General features: G+C 36.9%; 1 protein-coding gene across 4 annotated transcripts in view; it reads left to right on the top strand.

Annotated features, from left to right (window-relative positions):
- Positions 1-18,682, top strand: part of NBEAL1 (neurobeachin like 1) — a 141,334-nt gene that overhangs the window by 8,060 nt on the left and 114,592 nt on the right. For all 4 annotated transcript variants that reach the window (XM_032775343.2, XM_032775342.2, XM_075069994.1 and 1 more), the window contains exon 3: positions 13,513-13,604. In XM_032775343.2, coding sequence (XP_032631234.1) covers positions 13,513-13,604 — 92 coding nt within the window. The remainder of the gene's footprint in view (positions 1-13,512; positions 13,605-18,682) is intronic.

Below are 18,682 nucleotides of genomic sequence, written 5' to 3'. Positions count from 1 at the left end.
ATAACATGAATTCGGATATAATGCGGTAAAGCAGCACTCCAGGGGGGTGGGGCTGCGAACTCCAGCAAATCAAAGCAAGTTGGATATAACGCGGTTTCACCTATAATGCGGTAAGATTTTTTGGCTCCCGAGGACAGCGTTATATCAGGGTAAAGGTGTATAAGTTCCAGCTTTCAGTTGATTATACGTTTGCCAAACTTTAACTGTTTGGGCTGAAACTTTCCAGTTAGGTGCCTGCCTCAGGCTGAACTTTGTTGGAAATTTTCAGCTAAAATGATTCAGTAACTTTGAAGAACAACGTTGGGGAAAAAGTATATTTTTGCCCATGTTAAAAATTCTTACAGCCTTTTTCACTGAGAAGTTCTAGGTCCTCAGGAACAAGGGCTTGAAATTTGACAGGAGGCTCAGCCTAGCATCAGAGATATGCTTCTGGTGGTCCCTGTGAAATTTCACCCAAATGCAGCCAAGTTACAGGTCTCTGAAGAATTGCAGATCACTTAATAGCACATACACAATTGATTGCATACTATTTTTTTCCCACAGGACCCCTGCATCCATCAATGTACAGGATGGACAGTGCTCCGGGAGTGAATAGGGTTGTGTAATGATTGGAGCCCATGTCTGTAGGACTTCTGCCTCATTTGTTACATGTGATCATGTAGTTAGAGACTATCATAAGTCACAGAAGAGGGCCAAATTCTGGCATTTCCTAACTTTTGAATCTTAGTCTTTGTAGCCTTAATGTAAATTAGTATAATATATATGAAATAATTTGCAATATAACATAAGCCAAGACCTGGTGATATCAAGCAGTGAGGGGAAAAAAAACAATTAAATCCATGTTTATACAAATAATAATCAACACTCAGTAAAATCCGAATCTGATGGGTAGTAAAGTAGGTGTCACTTTGAAATAAAATATGTTAAAAGAAATAATGTTCCGTTATATAATGCCTTTTATCAGAGGCTTTCAAATTTCTTCTCAAGCATTCGTGAATGTGGTCTCCACACCCTTGTAGGATAAATGTTATCTTCATTTTGCAATTGTGGAAGCTGAGGCACAGAAAGGTTGAGTGATGGGATCCCACAGGAAGCTTGTGGTAAAACAGAAATTAGAACTGAGGTCTTCTGGTTCTAATTGCTTCAGCGTCCTTTCTTCCAAATAAGCTCATGAGGTGACCAGGGAAATTTGAGAAGTCCTTTTAGTAATAAGGTGCAGATGGTTGCCAGATAAGTGTGTTCTTTAATGATTGCTTGCCTCAGAATAAGACCCACTGTTAGTTTTAAACTAAATAGGACTCTAACGAACAGTCCAGGTGGTAGTAGCAGATATATCCCTACGACACTCCTCAAATTCTAACAAACTATTTCAGTGTGTCGTAAACTGCTATCCTTATGGAAAGAGATGAGATGTGTTGTTTAAGCAAAGTTAGAGCTGGAGAAAATATGAGGTTCTAGGGTTCAAAATTCAAGCCCAGCACCAATTGTAGGCCTCACTTTACCTCTACCAGCAGTTAGAGAGAATGGGGAAAAATAATACATTAGTATTAGTATCACAGAAATGAAAGTCTTCAGGTAACAAGTCTCAGGCAATACAAACAGAGTGATATTCCTATAAATTACACTATTGTGTCCATTGTAATGATAGCTGTGTTGGTCCCTAGATATTAGAGTGCTCAAAAGCTTGTCTCTTTTGGCAACGGAAGTTGGCCCAATAAAAGATATTACCTCACCTACCTTGTCTCTCTGATATTGTGGACAATCGGATGAAATTTCTAGAGTTTTTGAATCTCCTTGGAGTATATCTGAGGCCTTGTTAGCTAATAGTAGACGTGCAGAAAGTAACTTTTTTAAGCAAGTTACTTAGGCAGATATAGCTGCTTATCTGTAGACACTGATTAGTATAACATACAGTGGCATTATCAGGCATGTTGTTCTGACAGGCGGATGTTTTTAACTGATGGAAAATTTCCAGAAGTGCTTTAGTCTGGTTTCATTGAAACCACTGAAAATTTTACTTTCTGTTTGAAATGTGTAAAACTATTGGTATATTATAATTGTCTTTTTATCATCAATTACTTAAGCCATTATCTAGAAATTAATTTACAAAATCAGCTTGCTCCTGTCATATGGCTCACAGGTACACATTTTTCTGCTGATGGGAAGAACACTTGGAATGTCAGGTAAGACGTGACAATTGCCAGTCTTCTACAGAAATATAGTGAGGGTAGGTTTGTGATTAATCAGACCATGAAGTAAACTCTCAAAATAAAAATAAGAAGTTTATCACTTGGCTATAAAAATATACTTCAGGATGAAACTTGGCTCGTATTTGTTTGTTATGTTTGCGCAAAACTAAGTGGCTACTTTAAAAAAATAAAATCTAAAGGCATATAGGGCTGAGTCCTGCTCCCATTTAAACCAGTGCCAAAACTCCCATTGATTTCAGTGGGAGAAGGGTTTTTACCATACACCTTATTTTGAGCTAGTGATCGGAATTTCCATTAACCCAAGGTCATTGCCCTGTGACTTTGGATTGCCACTCAAGAAATATTTTTTCCAGATCTCTTGGAAATTGCTTGGGATGCTCCCTGTTCCCTAATTGTTACATGTGTCTTTCGTCTTTTACTAGTTGTGCTCTATTGGGTCAGCTCTATTGACAGCAAAATGAAAATTATTAGAATCAATATATCACAGGATTGTAAATCCTGTGTTTATTGCCCCTTCCTGTTAAATAATTTATTGAGCAGTTGACTCTGGCTAAGCAGAATGCTATATCTCAGCTGTACAGAGCACTTCTGTGGTAGTGCGGGCTGGAACAGAGAGTTGATGTGGATCATTGGTATTTTACAAGAATAATACCACCAAGCTCTTATATAGTGTTTTTCATCAGTGGATCTCAAAGTGCTTTACAAAGGAGGCAAGCATCATTATCCCTATTTTACAGGTGGGGAACCTAAGGTACAGGGAGGTGAAATTACTTGTCCAGTGTCATCCAGCAGGCAAGTGGCTGAGCTGAAAATAGAACCTAGGTCATCTGGATCCCAGTCCATTGTTTTTTCCACTAGGCCACCATAATGTGACTGTGGTGGCATTATTCAGATCTGTGTTTTTTATTATCTGGTTTGGGTCTCTTAGGTGATTTCACAGCCATGCACTAGCTCCAAAGGTGCACAGTTGGGTTCTCATCACCAATAAATGAATAGATTTTAAAAAGAGAAGAATTCTTATTTTTACTTGAACAAGATTCTGATTGGTTTTTAAACTGGTCTCAGAGTAAGGATTGGCTTGATAACAAAGATAGTGTTTTGGTACTGCTGCACTTCTGCCTGTTACTTTCTCCAGACTTCTCCATTAAACACTGATGCCTTTGGAACCTCAGAAATCAGAAAAGTAATTGAGTGTGAGTGTCGGCTCTTTAGTGATTATCTAATTGCCTGTCAAAGGTGATACTGAAAGATCATTTTTCCTGATTAGCATGTGGAGAAGAGAAGAAATAATACTGAGTGCATTTCTAATATTTTAAGTGGTACTCTTTGTAGTGGTATTTCTTTTTACTTGCTTTATCAAGACTATAAATTGTCTTATGGTTTGTTGCAATTCCATGTTAATAAAAATATTAATTCTAAAAGTTGACCAAAATGCTTGTATGAGTTTTAAAAACGCAAGTCAATAAATATTAAACCATGTAAGTCAAAACAGGACTAGTTCAAGATCTGAGCTTGGACTGTCAGCTGATATTAGTGGTCATTTTTAGCTGCTGTTCATTTCAAACTTGGACAGATATTACTTGGAATACTGTAGCATGTGGGAGCCGTAGTCATATTTTATACTTCAGCTACGGTGAAGAATGGAAAGTTTTGAAAAAGTTTTAAAATAAATTTGTGCCCTCTAACACATGTTAAAATGAAGGCCACAGAAGGGTCTTACAGTGAGACAGTTCTTTTGTCTTTATAAAAAAATTTCTTTTATCATGGGGTCTGTTTTTTGAGTGTGGGGAGGGGGTTAGGAAAATACCCAAAACTGTTTTAAGGACTATCATAAAATTCTGCTTTAAATAGACAAGTTCAATTAGAATGAAAGCTGTTAGTCTTAGGAGGTGAATTAAAGGCAGATTTTCATATTTAATGTTCTGTTTCTATTAAAATTTTTAAGTGTAGTTCAATTTTAGTATTGTCTGAATTGTTTTAATAATATTCAGGAAAAAATAGTTGCTGCTCTACTTTTGTTGAAATGGCATCAATAATGATATACAGGAAGAGCTTGTTGGGTTAGTAAGGCGAAGTCGACTTTGGAAGATTGAATGCCTGAAAAAAAGATGCACACGCTATTTAACTTCACCCAGGCTTAATGTTTTGTGACAGCAAGCTAAATTTAATGACTTCAAACAACTGTTTTGTCAGACAAGTCTGACATGTATTCTGAATTGCTATGCTGGGGATTTTTGCCTTTTGAGCATGGAATGTCAACACTGAAAATAGCCGCAGGCAGATCCAACTTTTGTTTATAGCACTCAGTACCGGTACTTCCTGTACATAACTATAAAAATTGTACTGAACTTTGCTCTTCTAATTCCATCTTGAAGTTTGATTGAAGCACAGTGAAACCTCCTCTTTGCTTTTCTTGCAAGTTTTCATGAGATGATCACTGAAATCTAAGTATAGTTAAACCTAAAAGCAATTGATTTATGAATAAATAAATAACTGGAAGAGTATTCAAGGGACGTTGTCGATTTGAAACCAGGGTAAATTTTTCAAAGGTGATTTGGTGACTTGAGCCTAAGTCCCTCAAGCCCCACTGACTTTCAGTGAGATTTAGGAGCCTTGAAAATGAGACTTAAGGTTCTGTGTCACTTAGGTCCTTTAAAAATTGTTACATCTAGTCAATAAAAAAAAAAAATCAAAAGTAACTGGTTGCTACTTTTCTCACCATTTAAAAAAAATGCCTATCCCTAATGTAAAATTTTCATTTTCCTGTTGGTCTTCAACTGAGTTCAAAGCTTAACACTAGATTGTGGTTGGTTTTTCATATTGTTGCTTCTGAAAGTTGCCATGTTCTTCAAGAGAGCATAATCTGATCATTCTAGGTACTTTGTGCTTTGTTTGGATTTGTGTTTATAAGATTTCATCACTGAAAGCTTACTTTTCCATTGCATTACTTACCGAGTTTAAAGACTGCCTTGCTAGACCTAGAATTTCCCTGTAAATTTAATATAATAGTCAGAATGTATTTACTGTTTGTAGAAGTATTTGCTCACCAAGTGTAACTTTCTATAAGGCAGTCTAACACGCTGGCTAACCTGCTTTATTTTGAAGCTGTTTTCTGAAGGAATGGAATGATTGCTGTGGTAAAATATACAATTGACTTCTAAAGCGACCTGTAAGAATCACTATACTGTATGATCTGGCAACATTTCTTTTTAAACTATAACTAGCTGTGAATATTATTACTCCCTTAGGAGACTGTTATAAAATGGAGGCTTAATGTATGCTATTTTGATTGAGGTGGGGAGGTAAAATATTTGAAAGGAAAGAACAGGAAAACATTTTCATTTCCAGATGATCTGAGATATCTTTTGCTTTAGCTGACTTGCATTTTTTTGAAGATGACTGAATAATGTTACCATGGTAGCTGTAAAGGTTAATAGCCAAATTCTAATCCTCTTTATCCCTGTGCAAACCCATTGAGCTCAAAAGCCTAGAATTAGACCCTAAGTATTTGCGGTTCACTTCTTGATCATTACGTAAAGAGCTTAGCACATTTTTGAACCCACTTTTGCTTCCGCAACAAGTGAAACATATTTTATAATTGTCTTGCTAAAAACTTAGGTAAATGGATAATTATTTAACTTCCAGTTTCTAATTTAACCTCTTGGAATTCTGAGCCTTAAAATAATTCTGTAGATGTCTTGAAGCTCCTAACAGATATGGAGATATATATTAAATGACTGTTGGTGGAATTCTTGAAACATATCCTGCAGACTATTTGAGGTAGTTTTCTTGGTGGTAAATCAGTTGTTTTAGGCCATGGACTTGTGGATTTGAATCCCAAAGATACAAAGAGCTGTGCGACTATTTTCTTATAAAAATAAATAAAATATTAATCACAGAAAACTTAGCGAAATTTCTTATTTTTGCAGAAGGTGGTTGACCTAATTTGTGTTCTCATCAATTGAACAGTAGTAAGAATAGTAATAAAAAATAAGATAATGAAGTCTGACCAAGTTACAGCTTCTATTTTTCCCCCCTCCACAGTCCAAATCAAATGCCCTTCTTCCTATTCCGTTTGAGTTAAAGTGTCCATACATTTGGTGAGAAAACTAGTACAAGAACGTTGGTTTATACACAGTGGTTTGTATTGTTTCTCCTTGTGATGCTATAGTATACTACTGTATAGTTTTTGTCAGAGAGTGTGGTACATCTCCCCATAGCAGCATTAAATTAATCTATAATGTTTGACTGAATTACAGATCTAGGCCAGCTCCAGATTTCTGCTTGCAAGATATCAGCAAAATTTAATTATGGAATGAAAGATAAGTCTTATTCCATGGCTTCTACCACTGTTACTGTTAGCAGGGCCCTTTGAGTAACTTTCAAATGTGAGGTACTATATTGTGGGAGGACTGAACCAGTGCAGTGTAATACTTGTTTTCTTGTCTGTAGCGGAAGGGGCATCCATATGACTGTATTGAATTAATTGGACTTGAGCCAAAGATCTTGTCCCAAGTGGCTCAAGCATTTGGTACAGTCAACCCTAATAAAATCCCCCAGGATGCAAGCCGTTGCCCATTTCATATTGAACCTGAGGTATCCCAACCCTCAGCTCCCCACACTCTTTACCACAACCTGGTAACATGTGAAAACTACAAACTGCCCTGTCTTCACTAGGATTTTACCTCGTGTTGGTTACCATGTGTTAGTTAACACAAGATAAAACATTCCTTTTTTTCCAAGTGAATACACATCCTAAGGGACCTTTCCTCAAACCCTTTGTAGAGGTGGGACAGAGTAGTAAGGAGTGTCACCACATGGGGACCCTCTCATGTCAATTTCTTAGTGCTGGGAAGGAACACATTTTGTTGTTTTCTGTTGTTCCTCAGAACTTATAACTGCTTCTCTATTCTCATGCTAGATGAATGCTGTTACCTGTATGCCAGTATGTAACAGTGCTTAGTACTCAAATGCACTTGCCAAGATTCTGGCACATGAACTCCTGCCCACTGTTCTGCTGCTGTTTGAGTTACAAATTACATCATGGAAAGAGAGTAAGTGGTGGAAAAATAAAATTACCCCCCTTTTCCCCCTCAAAACCCAAAACCCTTGTGAGGAGAAGAGGAGAAGGAAATGAATGAAGGAGGAATCAGAGAGGAAAATATTCTACAATCACTTTTTTATTAAATTTTAAATTGGGGATCAAAATTTACCGTAAAATGTCTTTCTGTGCAAGAAGAAACTACTGATATGCAGTGGATGTACACCAAAAGCACAGAAAGGAGTTGATATCCATTAATAAAATATCAGTTTATATTATGGAAATATAATATCAAAGAAAAATGAAGGCACTGGTATTTTAAAAACTCCAACTTTGCAAACCAAGGGATGTCTTCTAAACAAATTGGATGGCCCTCAAGAATCATAGAATCATAGAAATGTAGGTTTGGAAGGGACTTCAAGAGGTCATCTAGTCCATCTCCCCCTAAGTAGAGGTAGGGCCAAGTATACCTATGAAGGTGAGTATTCAGCCCCATCTCCAGGAGCTCGTAGGTTTTGTGACTGCTTGACCACTATCAGCACTCCCCAGTGTGAGTTCAATCTCTTAGGACTGGTCATAATTAAAATTTGTGTGACTGGTTGCTCACAACGAGTGCACGCGATAGATATTGCTGAAGCTAGGCTGATCATGGTTTAGCTACAAGTGTGAAAAAGGAAGAAGCCACGTGAGTAGATTCAAAATTTAAAATCTGGCTTTAACTTCTGTTTCTATTATGGAAGATAGTTTTTGCCTACACTTTATCCTTCCTTCTTGCCTTGATTTAAGTTGCTTTGTGCTGTCACTTGGATGAAAACCTAGTTATCTTGCCTCAATGAATGTATCAACACGTATTTACCAAGGAAGATTTCTTTACACCAGTGTTGTGACATACAAACTCATAATTCTAATGACTGAAAATAATAATTTGGCTTGGATGGTGAGGAGGAAGAGGGTAGAATTAAAAAAAGTAAGCTACATGTAGTAGCCAGATAATATTGTAGCTCTTGGTTTTACCAAAAATATATTAGATATATAATATGTATGTTCTAGGAAATAAATGCCCACTGCTGTGTTAACTGTACCCCCATTACAGGCATTTCACTCATAAAGATGAATTTAATTCTGTGCATTACAAGTATTAGAATATTTAAATCTGTGGCCCTGTTTAACATATTTAGCTTTTTGTCTTTTGTGGCGTACATAATCATTTATTTCTTACATACCGGTATTGCATGTCTGGTAATGTTCTCTTTTACTGCTTGTCTGCACCGTTAGTCTTATAAAGGCATTACAAGTTAAGGATAAGGAGCTTTACTTGAATTTTAAGATTGAAGTATAAAGATTTTAAGTATTTAAGAATTTAAGATTGAGAATAAAACAATAGCTATTTAAAAAGGAGCAAAACAGGCATTTAACCAATTTTTTTTCTGACTTCCTTCCCCCACTATCTTTTGATAAACCAAATATGGAGTCTGATATTGGAGTTGGTTGCATTACTTGCCAACACTGTCACAGAAGTGTACTGTCAACTAAAGATGAAGCTCAGCAGTGTCAACAAATAAATTTATTTGAGAATAATATCACTTTGGTAATTTGACTTTACATTTCAAAAAGAGTTTATTCATTCCAAGGAAAACATCAGTTCCATCAGTAGGAAAGTAAACAGATCCAGTTTCTGTGCTAGCAGTGAGCATTATTGTAGTTGTAGGCTAAGCAAATTAAAGAACTCGTTCATAGCTGTAAACATATGGATTTCCATTTGTAAAGTATCACTGTGTCTCTCCTAACCAAGAAGATACTCTCGTAATTACTGAAATAATGGCTCCCTTTCTCCCTCTTTTCTGTTTGTTGAAGTCTTTACATGCCTGTGACTGTCAATCCATATGTTTGCTGAAAATAATTTGCTGTAGGGTTATTAGAAAATAAATGACTACAGCTTCTACGTTTTGAAAATTTAGAATCCATATCAAGAAAAGTAAATCTGATATTTCAATAATAGTTTAGTCTGAAGCCAGCAACATTTTAAAAACATTTTATGCTATTTTTAGACAATTCTTTTTTGGATGTTGGTATGTCTGAATTCCTGTGCATCATTTACTTTGGTTGTCTGTATATTCAGCTTCTCAAATCTACAGTTGGCTGCCCTGGCCCCATCTTGGAGAGGTGGATACCATGGTAGATTGATTTAAATCATCAATCTTAATCATAATTTTAATCAGAAAGCAGGATTGAAAACTTGATTTAAATTGATTTTAATTTTGTTTTGCATTTGTACTTTTTAGTTATTTTTCTTAAGAGAGGTTCTTTCTCATTGGTTGGTATATCCATTTAAAACATGTAGATTTGCAAAAAAATACGAATTTACACTGTTTATTGGTAGGTTTTGCTAATCAGGAAGATACACTACAGTATTTATATACATGTATCCAAGCAATTATATAGCTTAATTTACATTTATTCAGAATCTTAATTTTTACTCTCATGTTAGAAAATGGTCAGAGGCATTTCTTATATAATAGATTAATTTTTTTTTTACTCATTTGTGTCAAGCTGCCTTTAGATGGACATTGGAATTCAATTAAAAATACATAAAAACAGCACTTAAATGTTTTCTGTTAGATAAATGAAACTACCTTAAATGTGATGGATACATAAGGGGAAATGTTTATCAAAACATGCTTTGCATTTAAAACTAACTTACTTATTAAATGAAGGAATTACTAACACTAGTAAATTGAGCTAATTATGTGTCTGGTTTCCACATCCTTCAAGTTTTTAGAACCAGTAGATCTCATTCTTTTCCACCCATATATTGGAAACAGAAAGTAAGCTTTTTTTTTTTAAACTCTGAGTAAGTTTCTCAACTTCGAATGAACTAGTTCAAACAAAAGAAAAATTCTTTCTGTATCTGCAGAAAAGGCTACTGCCATCAAAAACTACTTCGTCACTTCAATAGGGTTCAGGTGCTTAGCCAATGACTTCCAACATTTCAGTGGTTTGACTTTCTTTAAAACTTTGGCAGCAAACGTATGTTAATTGAATGGTTCATCTCCAGCCCTGACTTATTGTGGTTGACATGAATGATTGTTAGATGCACATGTCATAGCAGCATCTACCAAAGTACTTTGTATTGAGAATATTGTCAAGAAAATGAGGTGGAATAAGTGAATCTACTTCTCCATTGCCTGCAATTTAACTTTATTGTTGGGTATTTCATTCTATTGTTTCTTGAATTTTTTTTTCCAACTTTCAATAGCGTTGTAATAGAGCAGCTGTCTTTTTGTAATTTATCTATAGTGATGGAAATAGATTTCAGTATATCAGCATAGCTTGACCAGCTTAGAACATATTAAAATATACATAGCTTTGTCTACACTAGGCTATTAGAACATAATGAATACTTCTAAAACACCTCTAAATTGTACTTTAGAGAGAGCCGGAGGAGGAGCATTGGAAAGGGAAAAGTGAGTATTTTTCAGATGGGAGTAGGAGTGGGGAGATAGTGGAAACGAACCAAGAGGGTTGAGTGAAAAAGGGAGAGCCTGAGAGTGATGAGCTAAAAAAGGGAGTGAGATTGGGAGGAAGGGAGGGAGAAGGGGATGGGAAGGAATATCAAAATGTGATGCAAGGAGAAAGCAGGAGGGAAGGAAAGAATGAAGAACAGACATTGGAGGTTGAGGGGGATAGGGGGAAGAGAGGAGAAGACCTGTCTATATATCACAGCACTGCACTTAATCAATATGAGGCCACAATATGATTTGAACAGCTTATGAACCTGTCTGTTTTAGGAGGTGTCTCCCGTCTGTTAGCGGTTTTGGATTAGAAAGAGATGTCCCTATTGCAAGTGTTACTTATGGAGAAAGGCTTTCTCAGTGAGGAAGGCTTTGCAGCATTTCCTACAGGTGGTCAGACTGGATTTGCCTGATCGCCTCTGGAGGATTATTCCATAGCTGCAGAGAATCCTGTGGCACCTTATAGACTAACAGAAGTTTTGGAGCGTATTCACCCACGAAAGCTCATGCTCCAAAACTTCTGTTAGTCTATAAGGTGCCACAGGATTCTCTGCTGCTTTTACAGATCCAGACTAACACGGCTACCCCTCTGATACTTATTCCATAGCTGTATCCCATTGACTAAGAATGTTTTGTCTCCCACTATACACACTTTGCCCTGAGCTTTTTGATCTGTGTTGTCAGAGAAGTGCAGCTGTCGCAAAAATGGAAGAGAGTATGGGAAAAGCGAAAAATAAATTGAATGCCAACATTTTATGATAAATAATATGTGAATGTTTGAATTTACACTTTGTGTATGTCTAGATATTGCCAAAGCATCTCTGCCAGGGAAGGGAAGGCTTATCTCTGGTTCATCAGTTTACTTCTGAAAAATCAAATTTTTTGCCTTTTGAAATGAGTGTACACCAAATGACAGATATTCTGACAAGCTTTCCCAGGGGACACTACTTCCAACATTTCTGGCAAGGTTACCTCCCTCTTTCCCTCTGCAAACTACTCACTTTGAACCCTGCAGTGTAAGGGAGGAATGTAGAGGGAGATAGGAATGTATGGGAAGGGGGAGCTTTAGTGACATCACCCACTGAAATGCCAGCAACCATTAATACAGCCCTTAGTGGTGCCCTGAGAATGGAATTTGGCCTCTAGTCAAAAGATAGTGAATGTCACTAATATGCTCTAACGAGATAAACAAGTTTTTGTTTCTCTGCTAGTCGCAGGTCGTCGTCTTTCCATGCTGTTGTGCAGGTAGTGACTAATTTGTAAACTGCATGTGAATGAATCTTTTAAAATGAGAAGCAAACAGGCCAAAGGCTCCTGTTTTTCTGGGAGTGAGTCACCATCTAGCATTAGGGGGTAGCCGTGTTAATCTGTAGCCATAAAAACAACAAGGAGTCTGGTGGCACCTTAAAGACTAACAGATTTATTTGGGCATAAGCTTTCATGGGTAAAAGAAGTGAGGTTTTTTACTCATGAAAACTTATGCCCAGATAAATTTATTAGTCTTTAAGGTGCCACCGGACTCCTTTACTATCCAGTATTCGTATATAGTGTGAGATAGATATAGATATAGATGTAGATATTTGCTTTAGAATAGGCTGTCAATGAGTCTTGAATGCCTTTACTCAAAGAACTTTGTCCATAAGACACTGAAACAAGGATGCCTTTCCAAGCCCACACCGGGCCCCTGGTGGGCATATCCTTAAACCACATGGGATGGGCAAGAAATAGCAACCTCCTTGGAGGCCAGTCCTTACCCAGTGCACAAAGACTCGTTCTGAGGTGGTAACTAGGGGAGCAGTGTCAGCTGGAGCTGGGCTTGAGGAGAGGTATCTTCAGAACCGTGGACATCTGTGTGTGATACAGGCGATGGCTGGCTGATGTCATGTTAGTTCTAATTTACTAAAATGATGTCAATCAGTCGTTCCTGTGATCACTTGGTCTTTCCACTCACCCTTTGTCTCATCTATTTAGATTTATAAGGTCTTTGCAGCAGGGACCGTTTTAGTATTTGTACAGCACCGAGCATAATCCTGACAGTAGTCTTTTGGGTACTATCATAAAGAACAAAAAATAATTCATGTTCAGGCTGCCCCCCTTATTACCTGGAGATGAAGTCCAACTATGAAAAATATGGAAAAGTATATTTTTAATAGAGATCACTCCCCAATGTGGTGTTCATGGTATGAAGTTATATACAGTGCACATTATACATTTTTTTTCCATATATGATCCTTTGCATGGTTATTGCTGGAATACAGGACAAATTGAGTCCTATATTGAGTTGATACAGGGAGTGGGATATGGGGCAAAAAAAAAGTTACATTCCTTAAAACGAGTCTAGTGTCATCCTAATTAACTTTAGTGCAAAATACAGAGCATTTTATTTAAATCTCTTTACTAAGGATATGTTGATTAAAAAAAATTAGCATCTTTTAGGAAGCTGACAACCACTCGAAAGTATTTGAGGCTTGTTATAGACTGTCTAAAAATTTTGTTTGAAATTTATATCGGGAAGCAGAGAAGTACTAAAATGGATGTGTAACCAATTGGAAAGAGCTCAATTTAGCTGAGAATGTCTGATGAAAATCTTTTGTTTTGGGACTAAAGTTTAATTTTCCCCATCAAAGCTTTTTTTAAATAATATTTTTAAATATTTTCTCTCTTGTAGACAATACCATTTCTCATACAATTCTGTAGATCATCAGTAAACATAACAATTTTTTCTTAACGTGTTCCTTTCACTTTACAGAAAGACCCAGATTATTTGCAGCTTTGGCTGGACAGTTTTGTTTCTAGCTATGAACAATTTCTGGATGTGGACTTTGAGAAACTTCCCACGAGGTATGTAGAAATTCAGATCTGCTCCTCTTGTGTTTGATATCTGGAGAGAACCTGGCTGTGTTCTGGGCTCCAAATCCTGTTTAAAATATATGTTATATAATGGTTTGTTCCATGCCAGTATTTCTTGACTGGCACTCCCAGTCCCATTCTTTAAAGGTCAAATTTGGGTTGCTAATGATGAAACTAAGTAAACAGTGGTATTTGCATCAAACCAGGAAATGGCATCAACATAAATTTGTTTTTGTTAGCAGAAATTTACTTATTACAGCTCTTTGTACGTTGCCGAAATAAGTATTCTGCAGTAAGCCTGGTGCGTGAAATAATATTTTGGTGGTTTAAAAGAATATATAAGGGAAAGATCTAGATAGTAGATATAGTTTTGCGATTTAATCTCTGGGATTATTTTAATATTAAGGATGAGATAAAATTCTTAATTTGACTAATATAGTTGAAAAAATGCGAAAATAAGCTGCTTCTTTACTTGTCTGCTTAGACCTTAGTTCAGGCTTTTGTATATTGTCCTGCAACAGCAGTGTTACCACCCCCAAACATTGAAAAATCATGATATTGATTTAAAGCATGAAATTTTAAAATATAATAAATCTTTGGTTCTTTTATGCCTTCTGATTTTTAAACCTTCAGGGTTCATGTTCTCAAAGCTTTTCTTCACAGCCATGAGGGCTAGAATTTTTTTTTTAACGAAAGCCTGGCTTCAGGAACTAGGGCTTTTTAAGAAAAACCAAATACTGTGAGAGGAAAAAAATCATGAGAGTTGGCCATAGTACTATAGCCAATATTACGCTGTCTTAGGTGATAGTGATGAATGCAGAGAATGAGGCTCCCTGTACTGTGGTTCTGGTCCTAAATCCATTATAATCAATGTTGGATCAGGTTTTATTTAAGTATTAGCAGTGTCCACAATTGTTGCAAGGAAACACTGAACCCTGAAATTGAGTCCTAGCAACTTAAAAATGTACTTTTTCTTAGCTATGTGTAATAATACTTTTCATATAGAATTGATTATATCCAGTTTATAACAAAAACTAAAAATGTTCTGTTTTGTATTGCATAGTCTGTCAGTTTTGCTTTGGTGAGGCAAAAATGTATCCTCATAGGGTTGTATTTTTTTGCCTAGAAAGTGCATAACTTCTAAATTGTCATTCTATAACATATAGTTCAGTATGAGAAATGTTAACAGTGGAATAACTGGACTAAATTAGAAGTGTTTGGAAGTGTTTATCAACTACAGAATTGTTTTCATTTTTTCAATAGCAACATGGCAGAAGATTAAAAGGAAAAAACAAACATAAAGATAAACTGTGCAAAAACAGTGACAGTGCCTTCATTGTGCAAAGTGATAATCTGGAGAGCTCAATATAAAATCTAGTATTTTGCTGAGATTAATGACAGGATTAGTGTTGTGACCTAAAAGAGTAAGACTGTATATGATTGGACTCATTTTGTAACAGATGTAGAGAGAAAATGTCTAGGCAAAATAAGGGAGAGTGCAGGTGACTATTGTGTTTTGATGGCCAGAAATAAATATCCTACTATGAGACAGTTTATGTTCATTTTAACAATAAATCGGTTTCTGTCCCTGATTGAACTTAGATATAATCACACTTGGTGACATCCTTCTGGATTTATTTTGTTATACGTTATAAAATGTTGTAACTTTGGCCACGTCTAGACTACGCGCCGTATTGGCGCATTAAAATCGATTGCTCGGGGATTGATATATCGCGTCTAATCTAGGCGGGATATATCGATCCCTGAGTGCACTTATATCGATTCCGGAACTCCACCAACCCCAACGGAGTTCCGGAATCGACATGGCGAGCCGCGGACATCGATCCCGCGCGGTGAGGACGGGTGAGTAAATCGATTTTAGATATTCGACTTCAGCTACGTTATTCACGTAGCTGAAATTGCGTATCTAAAATCGATTTTACACCGTAGTGTAGACCAACCCTTTGATAGTGCAGTATTTCAAAGAGAAGAAATACAAAAGAATCAGAAACAATTCAAAATAAATATGGAGAGATCACTTTATAATCAGCACATTACACCATGACATTCACTTGTACCAAAGCTAATCTCTAATTTGTGTCCCGGAGTTGCTTCCCCTTTATACATTTTAATCAAAAGCTAATTCTCCCTTCGAGTCTGGAAGTGGTTGTGTTCTGCAAGCTGAAATGAGGAATTGTTGATGGAGAGAAAGCTGCTATGTGTACTTTCATCTGATAGGATCTCAAAATGCTTTACATGCATGCAGCACTTGATAGACATTTCTGAGTGAAAGGCAGCTGAGAATGAGTGTTGTAAAACAGGGCAGGGAGAGGAAATTTTGAACAAACTAAGGCACCCTACTTTAATGAAAAATACCGTGAGATTTATGTCCATGAAGAGAATATGGGACTTCAATTTTATCAGCCAAAAGACCAAAACACAGCTGACTTCATGGAACTCTAATTTACTCTTCTCTGAGACATGAAAGAGTGAGTCAGCACTACTGAGATTTGAATCTAAATGGGTAATACCACAAGTGGATCTGATTATGAGAACATCTTTTTCTGCACATAAAAATGTATTTCCTTTTAAATCTTGTATGCCAAGTTTGGGAACCTGAAAAATCACATTTTGTGGAATACATATCTCAAAAAACTCTGAATTAATTTGTTCTCGAAGTGTGGATAAAACATATATGGTAAGGTATTATAGGCCAGAGAAAGAACCATTGGTTGTAGAGTTGGTCATCTTTTGCAACCCCATGCCTCAGTACGATTGCTACCTGTAGTTTTTTATAGTGTTTTATCTAGTTTAGATTTAAGTGTTTCAAGCAGTGGGGTTTATACCACTTCCATTGGGAAGGTGAGTACTTAGCAGTATAATAGATCTGTTGACATCTGTGTATATTGAACATGAGAGATTGTCGGTCCACTATTTTGCATTTTTCAAAGCATCTATTCCATCTTACTATATTTACAATTGAAAGGGTAATGTCTTACCAGCTGTTTAGAAGTTATTTTCCTTGCTGAATGGGGAAGAAATTTTTCACTCTGGTTAATAATTGGAATAACTGCAAAGGCAGTATGAGTATGTTATCAGTTTACAACAGAGAAGCTTAAAGGAAGTTGTTGAAGAACAAATCAAACATATTTTTACATACTTTTTGGTATGAGTTCAAACCCACATAAAAGTGACTTAAGACACATGAAAGTCACATAAATAGCACATTTGTCAGGAGTTTATGGCTAAAAAGTGAAGTGTAATTTTCTGCAGTTCTTATATTTTTAAGTGTGTGCTTCCTTTTATAAAAATGCTAATCTGTAGTTAAACTGCAGCAGGATGAACAACAGTTGGAGACCGGTTTGACTCCATTCACACAATTAGTGTGGTGGATTAACATGTTCACCCATGTTAATGCAAAGATTGAGAAAATAATTAATGAGAGAACTATATTAGTTCCACGGATGCATCAGATTTCTTTCACTTGCAGGATTTAATGATTTGCTGATAGTCTGATGTTAAAGACAGTGGTTCACAATTACCAATGAATTGCACCTCTAACTTCTCCTAATCTCTTCCAGTGTAACCCCCTTCATGTCTCTGCTATCACATGTCTCCAGGTGATTCTCCTATTGTAGATCTGCACCGCATTGTAAACCCGTGTCTGGGATCCAGGCTTCTGAACTCAGTGTTTCCAAGCCAGCACTTGAGTGTCCACATAGCATTGTAACCTGGGTTTACGGTTGCTGGACCCAAGTCTCACAGCCATGCTCACACATTATACTGTGCTGTGCAGATCTTCTGCTTCAGATCTGTGGTTTCAGCTGTGTCCATATTGCAAAATGACAGGGCTTGGACCTGAGCTACAAGGGAGAATCAGCTTCTGACCAATACTTCTAGCAGGGTCCTAGAACTGGGTCCCAAGTGCCCATTGACCTGAATCAGAGATACTGTATTTATGTGCCGACAGAAGGGGTGCTTGGGCTCAAACCTGAGTCAGAGCCCAGGCTTAGTCTGCAGTGTAGAGCATACTCCTACTCTCAGGCCTGGCCCTGTATTGTAGTCCCTTGGTGTTAACTATGATTTCCTCAACAAGTCTGTCTTAGGCTCAGATCTACATTTCTGGAGAAGGAAGTGAGATGGCTAGTGAATCAGTACACAAGTTAGAATTTTATTTTGGCTTGTGGATGAACTTCTGACCCATGTCTTTAAAAGAAAAATACATACTAAAAACAAACGTCGGTTAATACCAGATTTTCCAATTCCCCTTTGAAATAGTCTTGTTTATACAGCTAACTATACTAGGAAAAGCTGATACTGTGCTTTATGTACACAGCAAATCAGTCAGATTGTCTCCAATCTTGCTCCATGAGGGATAAGAAATCTTGCTTGTTTCAAATAAACCTGTATTATATTTTCAGTCAGAGCAGCTCTACAAAAACGGACATTTTTTTTTTATTGCTCTGCACACAATCTCTTGTTATAATTTTTTTCGCAGTGACTTGTGCAGTAGCACAGAAAATGTGGAATTGGTAATAACTTCCAGTCTTGCTCCCTGAGGCTTTTTTTCCCTCTGTCTCATCAGTCAGCCTGTCTTTGGGTAGGGTGACCAGATGTCCCGATTTTATAGGGACAGTCCCAATATTTGGGGTGCTTTTTTTTTTTTGATGGGCTTCTATTACCACCCGCCCCGTCCCAATTTTTCACACTTGCTATCTGGTCACTCTATTTTCGGGGGCGGGTGTGTGGCATGAGGGAGTTGCTGGTTACTTTACTGTGCAGCATTTAAACCTCTTGCTGAGAAAGTACAGTTGGCCTTTTTGGAAAGCTACTTGTCCAGCTTAATTGAAATTATCAATGGAGAAATTTGTGGCCTGTAAAGAATTCTGTGTACATTGACTTATGCAAAATGTGGGCATATACCCTGGTATCTAGAAAGAGGAGGCTGCCTTCACAGAAAGATGCATTTCTTTTTTGGAAGTTGTGTGAAAGGTAGTAGTTGCTCTGTTTCTGTATGTCCACTTCAGACAGCATTTGTATAGCGTTCTAAAGGATCAGAAGAGTATGCA

The sequence above is a fragment of the Chelonoidis abingdonii genome, chromosome 10 (assembly GCF_003597395.2).
Source record: "Chelonoidis abingdonii isolate Lonesome George chromosome 10, CheloAbing_2.0, whole genome shotgun sequence".
NCBI lineage: Eukaryota > Metazoa > Chordata > Testudines > Testudinidae > Chelonoidis > Chelonoidis abingdonii.
Note: the sequence above shows the minus strand (reverse complement) of the source record. Positions and strands in the feature narration are given on the sequence as shown.